This window comes from Camelina sativa, chromosome 8, assembly GCF_030686135.1.
Source record: "Camelina sativa cultivar CO46 ecotype springtype chromosome 8, ASM3068613v1".
Taxonomy (NCBI): domain Eukaryota; kingdom Viridiplantae; phylum Streptophyta; class Magnoliopsida; order Brassicales; family Brassicaceae; genus Camelina; species Camelina sativa.
In genome coordinates this window covers 5,126,700-5,145,959 of record NC_141887.1, presented here as the reverse complement: position 1 = coordinate 5,145,959, position 19,260 = coordinate 5,126,700, and the positions used below count along the sequence as shown (strand labels likewise).

At 45.3% G+C, this 19,260-nt stretch overlaps 3 protein-coding genes and 1 pseudogene across 4 annotated transcripts in view; 2 read left to right on the top strand and 2 right to left on the bottom strand.

Moving 5' to 3' along the window:
• Positions 1–4,764: 4,764 nt before the first annotated feature.
• Positions 4,765–6,780, bottom strand: LOC147939701 (cytochrome c biogenesis CcmF N-terminal-like mitochondrial protein 2; annotated as a pseudogene). Its single transcript, XR_015564115.1, has 2 exons — positions 5,439–6,780; positions 4,765–5,332 (listed from the first exon to the last, which is right to left on the bottom strand). The product of XR_015564115.1 is annotated as a cytochrome c biogenesis CcmF N-terminal-like mitochondrial protein 2 (transcript).
• Positions 6,781–8,795: 2,015 nt separating this feature from the next.
• On the bottom strand, positions 8,796–10,725 carry LOC147939700 (uncharacterized). The gene is made up of 6 exons (XM_087460437.1): positions 10,555–10,725; positions 10,368–10,403; positions 9,929–9,992; positions 9,136–9,263; positions 9,018–9,046; positions 8,796–8,838 (listed from the first exon to the last, which is right to left on the bottom strand). Exons 1-6 carry the CDS (start codon positions 10,723–10,725, stop codon positions 8,796–8,798), a joined length of 471 nt encoding a protein of 156 aa, XP_087316563.1.
• A 1,824-nt stretch (positions 10,726–12,549) lies between these two features.
• On the top strand, positions 12,550–13,958 carry LOC147939699 (uncharacterized). The gene has a single exon (XM_087460707.1). It carries the CDS (start codon positions 12,652–12,654, stop codon positions 13,669–13,671), a length of 1,020 nt encoding a protein of 339 aa, XP_087316833.1. The 5' UTR covers positions 12,550–12,651; the 3' UTR covers positions 13,672–13,958.
• Positions 13,959–18,349: 4,391 nt separating this feature from the next.
• Positions 18,350–19,260, top strand: part of LOC147939698 (uncharacterized) — a 1,805-nt gene continuing 894 nt past the window's right edge. The window contains exons 1-3 of the mRNA XM_087462353.1: positions 18,350–18,566; positions 18,735–18,798; positions 18,918–19,260. The exon at positions 18,918–19,260 is cut by the window's right edge and continues 894 nt beyond it. Coding sequence (XP_087318479.1) covers positions 18,350–18,566; positions 18,735–18,798; positions 18,918–19,176 — 540 coding nt within the window. The 3' untranslated portion in view covers positions 19,177–19,260. The remainder of the gene's footprint in view (positions 18,567–18,734; positions 18,799–18,917) is intronic.

The following is a 19,260-nucleotide window of genomic DNA, read 5'->3' as shown; positions in this document are numbered from 1 at the left end:
ACCACAGGTGTGGCCTTTGCATCGGAACCTCCTAAGTCAAATTGATAATTATCTGCCATTGAAGGTTGGTCTGTTACCGTCATTGAAAAAGAAGCGAACAGAGCGGCAACATTGCTCGGAGTGTCGCAAGAGACCGAAGGTACCAGTCCTATATATCTAGTGAGGAACCTCGGTGGTTGGCTGCTGTTCTATTGAATAAAGAGAGGAAACCCTTCGAGGTTGGCCCTAGAGTGAAGTTGTGAAGTTCTCAAACAAACCCTTCCAAAGGTTCGCCCGGTTCAACTTGAGTACTCCATTCGGAGTGATATATAAAGGCTAAAATCGTCAGCAGAATAGCGAGTTTTGAAGCCGGTTGAAGGGGCCTCTGAGACAAGGAAGCCTTGCTTGAAAGAGTCAACGGAGCAATGGATTATTTTCCGTTACTGATTTTATAATAAAGTCTGATGACCACAACATGGCTTGTTGAATGGCAGGCTTGACTGGCAATGGAAAGGAGATGGCTCATCCATCTCAGATGATCCTCAATCAAAGACTCCTTATAGTGGTTCGCTTAAAAGATCTGTACTAAAAACATCCCTCCCTACCGAGAAATCACAAAAAAAGAGTACGCGAAAAAAGCACCTTTAGGTGCCAGGAGTGCGGCGTCCAGCCATGCTTCGAATCGAGTACCGGCACCGATGTCCTATTTCGTCTGATTCAACAAGCCTCCTATCCCGGACCAAAAGAAGTGGCTGGATAACCTTTCTTCCCTTCTACTTTTAGTAGTCGATGTTATACCGGTACTAAAGAGAAGTAATTAATAGTGTTCAACATCCCTATCAATGACTTCTAACGGTCAGTCTATAGCGCTTCTAGCCAGTCTGACTTAATAAAAGATCTTCCAGCCAAGCCTGTTTCAGTTGAAATAGAAGTCAGCCTTTCTCTGGTTTTATATATCCCTGTGACTGGTCTTACTAAGAGCAGCTACTGGGTTTGCTTACTACAGACCCTTCATTACATTACCACTTTATCGATAAAGGGATTGACTGCTCGAGCTACAACGGTCTCGCTCCTACTACTTTTACCTCTTATTACATAGGATAAACCGAGAAGACTACCGACAAACAGCAGGAATGAATGTGACCCACGGCTACAAACGAATGAATAGAGGGGTTTGGAACTAGAACCGTATCCCACTCAAGGCCCTAGAAAGGTAGGGCGATGCAGTAGGAACAGATTACTTGCTGCTTGATACTGAAGGAACTTAGTGTACTCATCCTCACATACAGATAGAGTTTTATGCTCAGTAGTGGTAAAAGGATTAGGAGGGGGAACATAGTCAGAAGTAGCTACATTCACAAGGTCTACCAAATCTCAACAAGAATTCACTAGGCTTAACGCCCTCTTCACCGAATCACTATAGTGAGAACACTTCATCCTCATCCACTTCTCCACTGCCATAAAAAGAGAGCCTTAATCTCCTTCTCGGGCAGGCCATAACACCTTCTTTCCCTCAGCTAAACACTATATAAAGAGTCACTCCTCGAGGTAGGTCAGCGACTGGAAGAGTCGTTTGAAGGCGATCAGCAGTCGGTCTGATAAAGAAGTCTGTATGACCATCTCTGTCTGTTCCCCTCATCCCCCTATCATAACTCGGCAAAGCGTTAGTGGACCGGGTTTGAGTGGACCGGGTAGCGTCAATCAGAGTGTGAATGAAAGGTCAAGGGAACAAGCAACGGATTGCACAACGTTAGCGAAAGCCGTTGCGCTAACGCGCATCCGTTTTCTTGCTCGTCTTCCTTGATCTTTTAATATGGAAGGAAGGCTAGAATCTTCTTTCCGCTTTCAAATCTTCCGATTTCGATGAGAATCAAAAAGATCAAAGCCTGCAGGGTCAGAATAATGGAATTAGACTAGTTAAGTTCAGTTAGCAATTCAATCAGCCTTAGCTAATAAAGCGAATATCCTTTCGCTTCAACCCAATCTTACTCGAAGAACTAGTTATGTTTGCCGGAAGTACGGTCAGTGTGAGGGGTAGTATAAGTGATCAAGGAGTGGTAACTCATATTACTGGAGGAAACTTTGCACAGAGTTTTCCATTACTATTAATGGGTGGCTCCGCGATTTCTTATGGGCACAAACATCCCAGGTAATTAAGTCTTATGGTTCTTCGTTATCTGTATATGGTCTTTTTTTCCTAGGTGCTCATTTTGTATGGGCTTTCAGTTTCATGTTTCTATTCAGCGGGCGTGGTTATTGGCAAGAACTTATTGAATCCATTGTTTGGGCTTATAATAAATGAAAAGTTGCTCCTGCTACTCAGCCTAGAGCCTTGAGCATTGTACAAGGACGTGCTGTAGGAGTAACCCATTACCTTCAGGGTGGAATTGCCACAACATGAGCGTTCTTCTTAGCAAGAATTATTGCAGTAGGATAATGGCTAGGAGGATTTGAAAGGCATTATGGCATTAAGATTTCCAAGGCTTAGCTCAGGGACTGCTGTCAGTCGCTTCCCCTCATCAACTAATTAATGAGAGCTTCCGTCGTCAGCTCGTTCTTGACAGATCCGATCGGGTGTTCATAATCTGGAGTAAAAGGATTCGAACCTTTGCATGCCGGTACCAAAAACCGGTGCCTTACCACTTGGCTATACTCCATACGGCCTCTGAGTTTTGGACGGTAAGGGGGGGGGGGAGAGGGGGAAGGGAAAAGCAGGGCGGGGTTGCGCGCGAGCCGTGCAAGAACGCGGGAATATAGCAAGTAAGCAGCAAGGTTCTTTAGGACCGACTACAACAAGCTCGCGACTCTCATAGAAAGAAAGGGTAAGCTCTCTGCTCTCTATTTGCTCGCAATGCTATACCTATCAAAGTTGGCGAACGCTTCTGTAACCTTAGACTCGTTACGCTCTTCGACTGAACTCGTTGGCTCCGCGTCCACCGAAAGTCGGTAACCTTCGTCACCGTCAGCATTTGGTACTCTCTCGATAGCTTCAATAGTTCACTAAAAGCCTTTGGTGTAATGAACCGCAAGCCCTTCTGAAAGAAAGAATAAGAGAAAGGCTTGGTTGCGGGAACCGACAGTGACGAAGCGGGCCGATGCGGCCGTTTCCCTTTGTAAGGTAGGCCTTTTGATAACTAATTAGAGTTGACATGAAATGGATCACGGGAAAAGACGTATCCGATGAATGAATGATTCAATCCTCCCACTCACACGGGTTCTTCTATTGAAGGGCTTCCCCTTCTTCTATGTGAGGTGGGGAAAGGTCAGAGCGGAACCTAGATAGAACGCGGAGCACCGGCCCCTTAGTCGATACAGTTACCATGCTTACCAGCTCTTACCATTGCCGCTTATAGATGGGAGGTAGGCGAAGGTAGCTTGCTTCTCTTCTCCTAGGCTACCTCCACTCCACATGGTTATTCGCGAAGAAAAGGCAGCGAGCGGTTCTTCGCTTAGTAGAGCTACCGGCCGGCGTACGACGACCGCTTCTTGTTCTCGCCCAGCCGCTTCTTTTGATTTGATTATTATTTGAAATCCTAGACTAAAGAAGAAGCTCCAGAATCCGCGCAGGGCAAAATCTGCAGCAGGAGGCGAAAGAGGGTCCAGGTCAATTTGATAATGAAGCGAAGGTCCCCCTTACTCCCTATTCCCTCTTAAAGCTTTATAAAGCTGGGCGGTTGGTTAAGAACTACTGACTGTAAACTATAGATAGCAGTTACAGTCACTCAATTGAAATGTTCGCCTTTGGAATGAAGATAGATGAGCAGGGGAGTTTTCACTCCTACGTGGTATTCTCTTCCAACAAGGGTTACGGCTAAAACACCGCTTACTTTTCAAAGACAAACTGCTCCTAAACCAAGCCTGAACACGTTTCCAGTTGTTGATCGACGCGTGTCGTGATCACCAGCATAGTCGGCGTCACAATAGCCAACTATCTTACACTGTTCTCCTTTCTTATACAGAAGACCATAGTCAAGTCTTCCTTTCATGTACCTCAATATTCGTCGAAAGTGAGGTTTCTTTGGATTTTGCATGAATCGACTAACCACTCCAACTGCATATGCGATGTAGGGCCTTGTCAGGGTTAGCGCTTGTGCTAAGCGATAAGAATTCGTTCTGGAATGCCGGCGCGGACTGAAGGATGATGTTTATTAGCTAGACAAATCCTTCATTCGAAAGACGACAATCAAAGCATCACGACTCGTGGAACATTCATTCCTAAAAGGTGTAAACCTGTGAGATCGGACAACCCGTAAAAGGAAGCCGCTAGGCATCAAGCCCTATTATCTTACACCTAGGGAGGGTGGCCGTTGTTGGGTTTTTCTCAATTAGAGTCGCAAGGAGTTTGCTGCTCGTTGGTAGTGGAATGCTGACTAACCGTCTCCGTCCCCCTATGATGAGAAAAAGCTTTCCGAGTGGACGAGGACCGATCTTCTCTTTCTTTAGTCTTGCTCGTCTTATGGCATTAGCCTTTGTGGATTCCTTAATCCGCGGGACAGCTGTCTCGGCACATGTCAATCCTTATGTCCCCAGCGAGCAGGTCAAGTTACTCTATGTTGTTGCTTGCCTTTATCTTCCAGTCTGCCAAGCAAGCTTGTTTATTCTATGTTATTGATAAATCGCTATTTCCTCCAAACCGCTAGTTTTCATACGACTCAGAACTTATAACGTTGTTCTGTCTCCAAACAGAGAGCTTGTAGGCCTTATTCTTTGGATAAAAGTAGCGACGAGCCGACTACTACGACCACATGCGCATCTAGCGCAGTGGCTTGTCACTTTGTACCTTGACCATCTTCCGAAGTTCTAAATAATCTACTGATCAAACGCTATAGGGGCGGACTGCTCTACATTCAGCCACGCCACAGTGACCCCCCGAAGCGATCTGCCTCATTGCAGGACGAAATCCGGCAGCCAATTGCTGGCTCTGAATAACCAGCCCAGCAAGAAGTTCAATTCTTCCATAACATAACGGGGCGGGGTTGCGCGCGAGCCGAGTGGCGTAGAAGCACAAGAGTACTTCGCGCCACAACCATCTCTTTTTTATACGTTCTACGGACCGATGCCTGCTGCTTCATCTGGTAGAAAAGAATCATAGATATGCCGGTCATTAAAAGGAAGAACCACCATAAAAAGATTCCTCGTGTATCATCTGTAGCAAAACTATGAACGGGAGCTAGCAATCCGGACCGTATTGAAAAGGTTCCTGAGACACAGCATGGAAAAGTCACAATATTAAGAAACGAGGTCCAAGAATGAAGAAGGGGTAAAATTACAGAATGAATACGAGCTGTGGCTAATACCCGAGGCATAAAAGAAGCATTTTCTACGGGATCCCGAAACCACCAGCCACCCCGACCTAATTCATGATAAGCCCACCAACTTCCTGGCAAGATGCCTACGGTTAAAAACCACCAACATGTCAAGATCCAAATTCGAATTGGTTCCTGGTCCTGATCAGAGACCACTGTGTTAGCGCCGGCGGTCCAACAAAGAGGCGAAGTAGTGGTCTCTTTCTTTCCATTACGAACGACACGCTTCGCCTGCTCCCTCCCCGTGTCCACGTCGTCGAAGAAAGGGTCTTTTGCCCCGATTTACCGTCGTAGGGAGCACTCTTCTGAGCCCCACATGATTCGCCGAAGGATGAGATCTTGCCTATGCAGTAGGATTAAAAGGAAAGTTATCCGAACAGTGAGACCCGGGAAGACTACTACTTCTGTATTTTTTATAAATCAAAGGGCTACTTCCTGATTCATTCCACATTTCACATTCCCCTTGGGATTAGCAAAATAAAAATACCTTTTTCTCGTTATAGCTATCCTTTGCTTGTGTAATGACTCGAACTTTCTCATTTATGAAGACTTGAAATCGCATGCATAAGTGTTGGTCCATCAGAGCTTACAGTTGGAGATGCCGCAAAGCAAAGATCTGGACGAAATGAGAGTCCTTGTAAATGGGCAGAGCCGGGTGCTCTTATTTTACGACGGTAGAGACGATTGCTTCCATTACTGACCAGAAAGACACCAAATTCTCCTTTAGGTGCTTCAACTGCGGTATAGGTAGAAGAAGCTGGTACGGAAAAACCTTCTGTATAAAGTTCGAATCCCCAACTTGATTAACGGGCATTTTCGGGGACTAGCCCGCTTCTCCGACCAGAACGAATAAGATCAAAAAGGCCATCATTGGGGCAAACAATGCAATAGCTTCGGTTAGAGCAAAGCCCAAAATGGCATAACCAAATGATTGTTTAGCCAATGATGGATTTCGCGCCACAGAATGGATCAAAGAACTGAAGACGTTTCCAATACCGACAGCAGCTCCCGCTGAAGCAATTGTAGCAGCTCCGGCACCTATTGATTTTGCACCTTCTAACATCCTTTTCTCACACTTATTGCAATTCTTCTTTCTTCTCATACCCCAGAATAGGAAAAATACTAATATAATACCGATAGTAGTAATACTAAATAAAAATGTAAAATTTAATTCTTCTAGTGGTGTGGGGGCTTGCATAACTTGAACAAATTTAGAATAACACTTTGCTTCATATTCTCGAATAAAATTGATAGGGCCAGGAACGCCAAAATTTTGCAGATACCATTCATTCACTTTGGTAGATAGATTAAGGGATTCCCGAAAATAAATAACGTTCAGCTTATCGCCTAGTAGTTCCGCAGGAGTCTGGTCCAATTCTCGCTGGAGGTTCCGAATATATCCGGCCTGAATCACTCCCTCGTAAAAATCCCAGCGCATATTAACTAAGAAGTGATTCAACCGGGTTAACCTATCCATAATAATTGGATCCACCAATTCCTCTGAGAGAACTATTGTACCCGAACAGTAGAAGGGGTGGGTAATTATGTTCTCGACTGAGATAGTAGGAAACATGTCGAGAACTGGCACTCCTGGCAGAACGTCGTTAGTTCCGGAATTCGTGGAACTGCAAAAAAGGAGATTCGGATTTTGTCGCATGATTAGATTAATTGATTTCAATTAAATGATTCCCTCCAGACAGCTTACGTCAAGCCTCTAGGAGTAACAACTATAAAAAGTTGTGGTTGTTGGTTGTTGACCAACAAAAACATGGGAGAAAACCAAGAACAGGAAGCATAGAGATTTCTTCTCTTATGAGATTGATAGTTTGATGGGGGGCCCGGCAGGCTAGCGATCAGAAACCTAAAATCAGACAATGATAGAGCGCCCGTACCCTACCTGAAGTAGCATCCCGCCGATCTTTCGAATAAACAAAAGGATCAACTAATACAAGGATTGAGAAATCTTGGCAACTCAACAGAAACGGGATTGAGGAAACTTGACTTTATTGAAATTCGAGCTGCGAACCCGATAAACACCTCAATAGGATCGCTAATACTACCACTTCTAGACTTGGCACAGACAACACTTCTTTTCTATATACTTAATTAAAGATGAAAGCAATGACTGATTGATCCAACACGCCAAGCCATACTTTTCATTCTTATTACTATATTTAATTTATCTAGGTGATCGACGGAACACGGAGAGGTGCTTTAGTCAGGACGAGGGGATTTAGACGGAACTGAGAGGAGAACCGAATGAATGCAAGTGCAAGAGTGGAAGATTGATCGGACTCTCTACGAAAGCTGTCCTTCTTCTCGCACAAACATATCCGACTCGTACGAAACAAAAGATTGAACCTTCACCCAAAACCGTACGAAGCGGAGTAGCAAAGATGACAGCACGCCAAGCAGCCGTACGAAAGAAAGTTGACAGATCAGGAGCGGAAAGACTCTACTGATGATTCCCAAGCCAGCTGTACAAAACATAGATTACAGATTAATCAGGATGGAACACGAAAGAAAGAATATACTAAAATGATGATTAGCACAAAGGCAGTGCTCGTACCGAAACAAATCTACAGCACTTTGACCAAGCATTACTCCTCCACTTTCTACTGATGATTAGCACAAAGGAGCAGTTTGGCATACAAAACTGATTAGCAGCACAAAGGATCAGGAGCAGAAGCAGGATGGAGTCTCAATATTGAAATGATTAGCACATTGATCACGGGATGGAGTCAAGTACGAAACTCCACACTTCGCACACGCTCTATAGAAACAAAAGCCCTCACACAACTGATCAGTAGCACATCACTCAAGTACAAAACTCATACTTTCACATTCTTCTTTATTTTAGTTATCGCATTATCGCAAAAGCACGAACGACTGATCAGCACAATCGTACACAGAAGCACTAATACACTTATGCCCCGAAGCAGGTCACAGGTCCGAAGCAGGACTCTCCCTCCCTTCCCCGACTGATAAAATGGACTTAATTACGAAAGAAAGAAAAAGAAATAAGATTCCCTACACAGGTGCAGTAACCATTGGAGCATTATCACTATCTGTACTGAACCATAATCCACTGACCAAGGAAAGAAAGATTACAGCACCAAGCCGTACGAAGCCAAGACGCTCTACGTCGATTAGTCAAGGTCAAGGTGCCGATGAATAAACAACACGCTCATACTCCGCCCTAAAACCCCTGTAAGCATACCGAAACCCCAACCTCGAGGAAAAGGTGCAAAGGTGCTTTATCAACAGGACGAGGAACATCTAAATGACATGGATCAGCAGCAGGCGCAGAGTGGAAGATTGATCAAGAGCCAGGAGCTGAAGAGTCTACTGATGAACACAAAGATTGATAAATAGCATTACTCGTATGAAAGAAACCCAAGCCAAAACAAAGGAAATAATAAGATTGATGGAACCAATCATTAATCCTCCACTTTCCCGTTTACTGAAATGGATTAGCACAAAGATAGCAGTATGCAAAGAATATACTGATTAGCAGCACAAAGATAGCACGATGGAGTAAACAACGCCAAGCCTACGCACAACAAGAAGGAACAGTGAAGCTGCCAAGCATCAGCATTACCATAAATGTGAGTTAATTACTGCAAGGAAAGAGAAGGAATAAAAGACAGGTCTTCAAAGGAACAATGATCGGACGAAGGTCTCGAAATGGCACAGTAACAAAGGAACAACTGTGCTGGACTCAGCACCTACCATAGGTCAACGTCTTTCGAAAAGAAGTCCTGGGGAAGATGTCTAGGCATAAGCAGCACCCGGTCATAAGTAAACAAATGTTGCTTAAGGAGCCAATACAACACAATCAGAGGACTACTTTACGCTTGAGAGGGCCGATCAGCTCATACCAACAAAACAAAGAAGATGGCAATGCTGTGGAGTAAACCGGCAGTAAGTAAATACCTGGGAAAGGCTCGGTAGCACACCGGAGGCAACAAAGAAAGAGAGGTGCATACGCTACTCCACCCCAAGTGAGCGGAATCCTCCTGTTAGAGCGAATCCACCCGTTAGAGCGAAGGAAGGAAGATAGAATAACGGCTTAATCCTCACACTATTGGTGTTTGGTACAACACAGTAATTTCCTCAATGTCTATAAATGGCACAATAAACATGATACCTCGGATGAAGGACAGTCTCGAAATGGCACAGTAAACTTGGACGAATAAAAGAATTGTAATTGAAAAGGCTACACTTCCTCGAATAAAAAGGACTTTATCGACACAGTAAACTCAACAAAACACTAGGAGACAATGGGCACAAGGAACCAAGACAAGACACTGGTAACAGGAACAAGGCACTGATCGGTGCCGCTCCTTAAACAACAGCTTCTTCTCAGCAGTGAATGGTAGTAGTCCGAAGTAGCAACAGTCGACTGTAAGGAAGAAGAAGCATACCAGATACCGGTCAATCAACAGCCAATAAGTCGTCAATCTTCGAGACAAACAAACCAAGCTTCGAAGCTGAGGAAGCAGTGCACAGGGCAGGAATGCCGATAAGCAAGGGAATCTTCAATGGATACCGATCAGTCCTATCTTCTCAATCTAAAGTGCAATTAGCACAATAACAAAAGAAAGAAACATCGCACATCCCTTGGCTTCGGATCAGAAAGATAGGTGCTTTAGCAACTCGACCAAGAGGAGAGGAAGAGACGGACGATCGGACAAAGGAAAAGTGCTGGACTCAGAAGAAGACTCGACTAATCAAAACACTTGGAAACAGCTCGTACAAAACAAAGAGGCACTTGGAAGGGACCACCGGTCTATGCCTCTCCTTATAGAGTTTCTACGAACCTTGGTTATCGGTCATAGCTATTGTTCATTGGTAATCGGATAGCTGGTAAAGAGCTGATAAAGGGAACGGGGAACAGCAACAAAAGACCAAGGGTCACTGGGCCAACGGAGTAGTCCCTTGAGGGTAGTGGTTCAAAGAAAAGAATAAAGGAAGCGGCTGTACTTACCGAGTCGAGCAAACAAAGATGTGCTGGGTAGTCAACTCTTCCATATCAGAAGGAACCGATCAAGGCATCGGAAGAATAGGATTCTAGATGACCTGTCCTTCTACTGCTCTGCTCGTTCGGCTGCTTATCTTGCGGATTCTGATTCAATTAGATCAAGGATTGCCAAGCAAAGCAGCACCAACCTAGCTCTACTCTAGCTAATCAATCATGGCCTACTTCTAACTGTAAATGTGATCACTAGCATCACAAAAACAACAGAAGCGGTATCGAAATAAGCACCTGTCCCAACTCAAGCCTGATATCCCTGGCACAACAGAGTTTGAGACTTCGCCGGATAAGCCCGATATTGAGCCTATCTGACTGAGCCTTAGCCAGAGATGAAGGGCTTGGCACCACCCTAACGCAGTAAATGAAGCGATATCCCTTGAGCGAAAGCTTTATTTTGGGCATCTACAGGAGAAGTCGCTGTGAGGATGAAAAGTGTGTGAAAGGGAAAAAGATGTTCACAGGGGCCTTCCAAATCAATAAAGACCAGAGCATACTTTATTGGATGTAACAACGAAGGAGGTGCGGAATCACTAGTCGCGCTAACATGATAATCGGGTTATCACGGAAGGTATGAATCCTTTTTAGCCTTCGAGTCTTTTGAGTCTTCTACGCTTTCTAAATCTTATAAGTAGGTTATGAGGTTGTAGGTCTATCCGCCCTATCGCTTATTCTAGAGGTTCCATTTCCTTGTCCCTTGAGTTCAGCCACTTGAGGTTAGAATATGCTCGACTAAAAGGTACGTAGTCGCTCGAGCTCAATTATATGTTCGTCAAATTTGTGAAAAGTGTCAACTAATCGGGACGAATTCTAGTAATTTGTTCCGCATAAACAAAGACAAGGATAATCTTTCTAAAGGAAATAAAGTAAAGGAAAAGGCACTTCCAAAGAGCTGGCAAAAAAAGGGAGCAATTCCAAAGGGTAGAACCTTAGGTTACCCGCAGGTCATAAGCTGGTAACCAGTGGAAGAGCAAGAACTGAAGGCTTACGAACTACTGAAGTGAACCTAAAGCACCAGCAAAGGAAAGTGACTCTCAAGTTCTTCCCACAGCGAAGAGCATTGCTTAACCGTAGTAAGAACTAGATTATTCATCCAACTAAGACCGATTTCACTTATACACGAAGGAAATGGGAACTAGGCTTCAAAGGCAGACTTGGACAGGAAGTCGAGCTAGCTAACTTTTTCACATGAAATGAAATGTTCGCATTTCAAACTTGCCTCTTCACCCTATTCGCTTAGTCAGGTATTCCCGCCGCGGAGGGTAGCCTCCTTTGCCGCTCTATCAATTGTTATTCTCTTTTTTAGGGTAAAGCTCTAGATTGTATATGGTTATCTATGGACTTCACTCGGGACCTCACTCGCCCAGCCGTTAGCGCAATAGTAGTCTCAAGTCTTTCCTTTATCACTAGTGGATACCTGGGTAAACTATAGACAGGCTAGCTCGCGCCGGAAAAGAGCCATACAATGAATAAGGTAAGAACCCGGAGCTTTTCCTCGAAGTCAGGTTAATCTGTTGGGCGGCTTTCAATTGACCTTAGGTATCCCCTGAGCTATAAAGCAAGGAGAGCATAACTAAGCCAAAGCTTCGGGTGCGCATCATCAGGAGTTCCATCTCCGTCTCCACAAAGGTTCTCTTGAAAGACATCCTATGGCATTAGTAGATTCAAAGCAGAACAACTCATCGGTAGCCTATCTGCCCACTTAGCTTAGGCGCACAGCGTGCCATCATACATACCTACCTTTTCCTCTTCCACCTTTCAGTCTGGTGAGTTGCACCACAAGGGAAATTGAAGTAGCTTTTTCAATATAGCTGGATGAATTCTTTCTATTGGCATTGTCCAACAGTTGTTAGTTGCATTCTTGGTGGAAGTCTAAAGAGCCAGGGATTCTACTTTACTTTTCAGTTGCTTATCCAGGCTTGGTGGTAAGGGAATGGGTTAAGCCAGCTCGTGACAAAAGTACCTCTCGGTCTTCTGGTCGAGACCGATCCAGGAACCCTACCCTTGCTTATCGATTTTGAGAAAAATACGTATATAATCAGAAGGCTGCTTAGAGGAGTGATCTAGCTCTCTAACCTCTAACTATCACTAAACTAAACAAAGTGGAATTTGAATAAGAGAAAGAGATTCATTGGATAAGTTGAGAACAAAGTGGTTCACAGGTAGCTCAGCTGGTTAGAGCAAAGGACTGTAAATCCTTGTGTCAGTGGTTCGAATCCACAACCACTTCTATTTGAAGCGTTCCTCGGGCGATAGTAAACAATAAATGCTCGAGTTACTAAATACCCTACCCCTCTCTGATAAGGTAATAAACGAAAGAATCTCAAATTTATGAAAAATCTAGTTCGATGGCTGTTCTCCACAAATCACAAGGATATAGGAACTCTCTATTTTATTTTCGGTGCCATTGCTGGAGTGATGGGCACATGCTTCTCAGTACTGATTCGTATGGAATTAGCACGACCCGGCGATCAAATTCTTGGTGGGAATCATCAACTTTATAATGTTTTAATAACAGCTCATGCTTTTTTAATGATCTTTTTTATGGTTATGCCGGCGATGATAGGTGGATTTGGTAATTGGTTTGTTCCGATTCTGATAGGTGCACCTGACATGGCATTTCCGCGAGTCAAAAATCTTCTATTATGGTTCTTGCCCCCGGCTCTAATAATCCTGTTTTTAGCAGGACTTCCCGTATTAATCCCGAGCTTGGGAAATTTCTGTTCAACCTGTCTTGAACGGTTACCCCTGGCTCTGGGCTATCGAGCACTATGTTTTCTTTTTTTAAAGATGGGGTGCTCCGGCGGTCTGGCCCTCGCTGTTAGTATTATTTTAGGGGCGGCCGCTAGAACAAGCATCGACTGCTACATGATGGCCCCCTCGGAGTCCTCCAGTGATAATCGGGCGGCTGCCTCGTCTGAGTGGTTGACGTATACGTCCGATATGGTCGAAGATTCGACCAGTTCCGGGCCTAGCTCGTCGGTCAATCAACCGATTCCGGAGGAGCAGGCTTGGGAACGGGAGGCAAGGGCGCACCAACACGCCCGCGTCTCTGCGGAGATCGAAAGTATTATGGCCGCCTGCGAGAATGAGGAGGCCGCCATGATACGAAAAGCCCACATCCTCTTGCATCAACGTGGGATAACTCTCGAGGATGCAGAGGATGTCAAGCGTGCTCTCCAGTTGGCTCTCCATGACGACTGGGAGCACGATATCGATGACCGTAAGGGGCATTTCACCATGCTCAGGCGCAACTTCGGAACAACTCGCTGTGAAAGATGGAATCCTTTCATTGATGAGCTCCGGGGTTTGGGCAACCAGCAGGTGAATGCCCGGCATTACGTCGATTAAAATGGAGGCATACCGTGGTGGGATCTTCGACTGGGGTGAAGTCGTAACAAGGTAGCCGTAGGGGAATCTGTAGCTGGATTAAATTTTTATATAGAAAGATCAGTTAGCAAAGACTGGAGAGGCCGCCGGTCGAGATTAAGTAGGTCTCCTCTACTGGGAGACTGAGGAGAATGGGAGTGAGTGGGTTGAGGGTGGCATGCTCCCCAGGGCCCTCTTTTTTTAGATAGATAGGGTAATGCATTTCAGTATGAATTGAATCTAGCAGTGTAAACCTGAGATTTGCAAGAGTTGGCCTTATAATTACATGTGTACAGGTCTAGGAACCATACACCCTAGAAAGAAAGGGATATCGCCGAGACAGGACGAATTCCTCAATTGAGACAGCTACTCTTTCCTGCAGAAGTAGGATTCGCCGGATTCACAGCTGGATGGAAGACAGATCGATTTACCGCTGTACGATGGTCAGAACCAGAGGTATGGATCTTCAGAGTAGAGAGGTCTTTCTCAGTTAACCAAACTCCAGAGACGATTACAGCTAGCTTTGGCTTTCTGATTGGGAAATCATGGAATTCCTAGCTTTGGCTTGTATGTCGGATTGTGCGGTCACTTGGTTGAGGATTACACAGTGAAAGTAGGACAAACTAAAGGTGCGATTCAAACCTACTCGTGAAGGAACAGTAGTGGGTCAGATGCGTGGAGGAACAATAGTGGGTCGGATGTTGAGATTGTTTACAGAGTTCCGTGAGCAAATAGTTATCCGTTCCATCGATTGGAGGATAGAGAGGTGTTGAACCAAGAAGACCTGTGTCGTTACCGATGATAACTTCTTTCGATAAAGAGCTTGCGTGATTAGTAAGGTACGAATTGATGACATCGCAGCGATTGGGGGGAGTTGGATAAAGGAGCTTGCAGCACACCGGACGAAATCGGCACCGATGTTGAACAATTCCAGCTCAGAGCATCCAGAGGAAACTCCAAAGCAGTCCGAGAGTATGGAATCGAAAGACTGGGCTTTCACTTTAGAGTTCCGTTCTGGCACCTAAGCCTCATTTCAGAGTTCAGTTACCGATACTCCATCAGCTATAGTACCTCCTCCGAGTCTCCATCCACTGTGTTGTCTAAGGATCCCTCTGTGCTGTTCAAGGAATGAAGCAGCCATGGCGGTTGTGTGGGCTGCTGAGTGTACTCCTACGTACGTACGATACTATCGATATGCGTGAGGAACTAATTCGTGGGAGAAATCTCTTATTCCGAGATGTCAAAAGCCAAGGAGTCGAGTTCCCCACTACAGCGGAGATACGGGTGAATGATGAAATCCGAGTTGAGGAATTCCTCGAGGAAGCAAAGCTGTAAGCGGGTAAGGGAGGAAGTAGTCAGCGGGTAAGGAAAAGGTCAATCGATAGGATCGGGATCTCAGAAACGAAAGAACTATCCCGTCTTGCCGACTTAATAGCACGGCATTGCAAAGCAAGGCTTGAACACTCACACATGTATACACCATAGATAGGACTTCCCAGACCTCTCGGTACACACGATAGATGGGAGTGGGCCTTCCCTTCCGTCAATTAGAGATGTTCAGACGGAGAGATAACGGAGACGAGTGGGATAAACGATTCCCTCCCCTGAGAGTGAGAGCCCAGAGTCAACGAATCAAAAAGGGAGGAGAAGGAGATATCGGAGACGAGATACCAATTGACCGAGCTGACGATGATACCGAGCGTACTCGACACAGGATTCCTTAATGGAGCTCACAGGATTCCTTATTTCTCATGCGCATACACCAATAAGAGGAGAGCGGTATAGACGCAACAGAGACCTTCAACCATCTCTTCCCTCATCACTAAATTCTCTAAGGGGAGAAAGGCTCAATCATAGACGAGACGGGGCTGTTCCTTTCTTTGAGAATGACTAGGGGTTAGAGGAGGAGCTTGCGGGTCGTCTACCTTAGGGCTAGCGCTCTAGTCTATGCCTTTCGACTTGGCTGTTGGGGAATGGCTTACGGGTCCAATATATCAGAGGGATATGGAAAGTCAAAGAAACTTGGTCACTACCCTGGCGCAAAGTGACCTTGCCACCACCTCCTATACCATCTCCACGCCGATGCGGATAAAGAATGAACAGATCGAAGACAGATCAGAAACGGATCTTGCGAAGAAGCCACTTCAGGGCGAACATAGATAGAAGATCCGATCGGAGACACTGTAATGAAGAAACCACTCCTCAATGGAGAAAGGATTCCTCGGCCATGCCATGTCCCGTTTCCCCTAAGGTCTCCTACGCAGGCATCGGAAATGGGATCTCCCCTTCCACGACTGAAGCATCTCGATTTGCTATACCACCATTTGCACCTGCTGATCAAGCCAGGTAGCATACATTGGGAAGCTGTGGCTACTTGACTCAACTCGGGGTAGGCTGTGGTTGTCGAGTCTGCTTCTTCTCTATCTAATTCTTTGATTTGTCTGTTAACAAAGGCAAGCACTCTGTCTTTGCCCTAGCGTCGTAGCGTTCATTCTCCTTTGTCGCAGCTTTCATTCTCCTTCGGGGATTCTGGGATGAAGCAGCTAACCTTCCAGCCATTTCTTTACCCTTCTATACCCAGCCCCATTTCTAGTTCTCTCTCTTCCGAACCCCTTCTTTACCCAACCCTAGTTCTAGTTCTCTTTCACAACCTAAGCTGACTCTCTCACCTGAGCCTAGTTCTCTTCCGAATGGCACGCAAAAGGTGGTTGTTGGGGCGCGCGGAGCCTATCGCATATAACGGGTACGGATACTATCGCATAGGTAAGGATCAAAGAATACCCATTGCCATCCAGACAAAAGAAGAGGGAGCAGGAGTGTGCTTTGCTTCGCTAGGAAAGAAAACAGACCATTGCCACTGATCCGAGGAAGCGGGAGGGGGAAGAAGACCATTGCCACTTATCCGAAGAGGGAGGAAACTCTTCTCTTGCTGCTTCTTTCTAAGGAATCGGAAGAGTTCGAAGTGCGGATCCAATTCATTCGTACAATGCTAGGAGACTTTTCATGTCATTCCCATTTAGGTGCGAATGCGGCTACCATTTCCAAGTCTATCATTTCGGAATCCCAGTATTAGCCCTCCTACGACTCCAACCTTCCTACAACTGCAATATAGACGGAAAGGAATCCGAACCAGCGGGCACAGGCAAGGAATCCCAGGCCGAACTAGACGCCAGACTCCCCCATCTGCTATCCTCTCCGTTGAGTCATTTATACCTCTCCTTTTAGTGGAGTTCTGCTTTTAGTGGAGTTCTGCTTTTAGTCGAGTTCTGCTCCCCTCGAGTAAGACCAAACGTCAGACGGATGGAGATATGGTAGTCCCACAGATAAAGATAAGACGCTTCATTCGGAGCTACATCAGAGTTCAGTGCGAAGGTTTCTCCTCGACTCCGGTTTGACGGAGGTATGAGTCTCGTTGCTACTTCGGACCTCTCGTCTATTCTTTGGTTACTTTCTTTTTGGATCATTCAGTAGCTCAGACGAGCGGAAAGAAAACAGAGCGGAAAGAAAGCAGCACAGCACAGAGGTCTCAGTCCCCCGGAAATGGAATTGGAGTCAAGGGCACCTTTATCGTTACCCAATTGTCAGGAAGAAAGCAGCTTCAAAGGACGCAGTGGAGTGGGCAGGCATTTAGTCGAGAAAGAAGGTTCTTGAGTAAACAGAGTCATTATATGAGACTTCTGTCGGAGTGCTGTGGAAATGACAGAGGAGTTGAGCTTAAGGGGCAGAGGAGTAGACATAGGTTTGCAATCTAACATCCCTGCATTGTTCAGAATCTGTTCAGCATACTTGGTTTTGGATAGAAACAGACCCGAAGGATGAGTTTTGATCTGAATTCCCAGAAAATAGTGGACTGGTCCAAGGTCTTTCATTGAGAAGGTGGAGCTGAGCTGAAAGATCAACATATTGAGCAGAGTGTTGGAACTGCCCGTGAGAAGAATATCATCCACGTAGAGAAGCAGATACATGACATCAGAATTGTTGTGATACGTGAACAGAGAAGGATCAGCTGAGCTGCAGACAAACCCAAACTCCAGAAGAAAATCGAAAATCGCTAAACTTGTCGAACCAAGCACGAGGCGCCTGTTTCAATCCGTAGAGAGCCTTTTTCAACAGACACACATGGGATGGATGAATAGGATTCGTAAAACCAGGAGATTGATGCATATAAACTTTTTCTTGAAGATACCCATGGAGAAATGCATTTTGAACATCCAATTGATTGATTGGCCAACCTCTAACTGTTGTGCAACATTCAAGATAGTACGAATAGTGGCTGTCCTCACAACCGGACTGTAGGTCTCAACAAAGTCAATACCTTCTTCTTGATGAAACCCTTTAGCAATCAAGCGAGCCTTTAGGCGATCAAGAGTACCATTAGAATGTAATTTGGTTTTGAAGACCCATTTACAACCAAGAATATTCTGATTAACTGGAGGTGGAACAAGTATCCAAGTCTTGTTCCGAGAGAGAGCATCAAGTTCTTCCTGCATTGCTTGACACCATCCTGGATCCTTAAGGGCAGAAATAACAGATTTTGGTTTTTTTTTAATAGTGGTAGTAATAGTGAGACTATACTTGGGATTTAGTTTGTTTATGCCAGCCTTTGATCTGGTAAGCATGGGGTGAGAGGAGTGGTTTTGAGGTAGTGGAAGAACTGTAGATGAAGAAAGCGGTATTTGAGAGGGAAGTAGAAGAACATGGAGAGGAAGGTGGGTCTGGTTCTTTCTTTAGTAAAGAAGAAGATGGGTTAGGGGAAGGTGGATTAGGTCAGTTGGTTAGGGATGTGAGGAAAGGAAGGGAAGGTTGGGCCAGGCAAGCTAGGGAAGTTGAGAAGGTTGGGCTAGGGAAGTTGGGAGTTGGTGTTTCCCTTGTTCCCAGTTGCTAGTGCCTGTGTAGCTAGTTCCCTTGTTCCCTAGTTCCCTATAGCTAGTCCCCTGTTGTTAGGAATGGGACTAAAGAGCTCTAACAGAAGAGCGGCAAGAGCTTCTCTGAAAAGACCTGTTCTCTTATCGCTTTGAACATTCTCCTGGGTTCCTAGCCCAAAGAAAAAGACAAGGCTGAGTTGCCCCTTCTACCATCTGAGGTGGAATACGGATCAAGATTTGCTGAGTTTGTTCTATGGAATAGGCCAGGCCCTCTCACTCTATCTCATGTCGGAGAAGATTATGTATGAATTTGAATACCCACGAACGTCTAAGAGGTCAGCTACTTAGTTGATTTTATTTAAGGTATCTCTTGATCAAAGGGTTCAAGCCGCTAAAGCGGAAAGATATATCTCTTCGCCTAAAGCGTTGTGGATTTAGGCGTGTCACGCCAACCTTTTGTAAGTTCCTGGATAATCGTTCCCGGATAATGCCTGCCGCAGGGACTAACCCTATCTTCGCGCATACTTTCTTGTTTGTCTGGGAGTTGAATCAGAAGCATCGAATGAAAGCTTCTTTACAGGACCTCTTCTATTTCCCTCTATTCTTCTTTCTAGTGACCTAGGAGTTGGGTTCGTGACATTTTTTCTTTCTATTATTCAAGTAGCCCGGTCTGATAAGTAAGGACTTTGCTCTCAGTAGAAGTCAA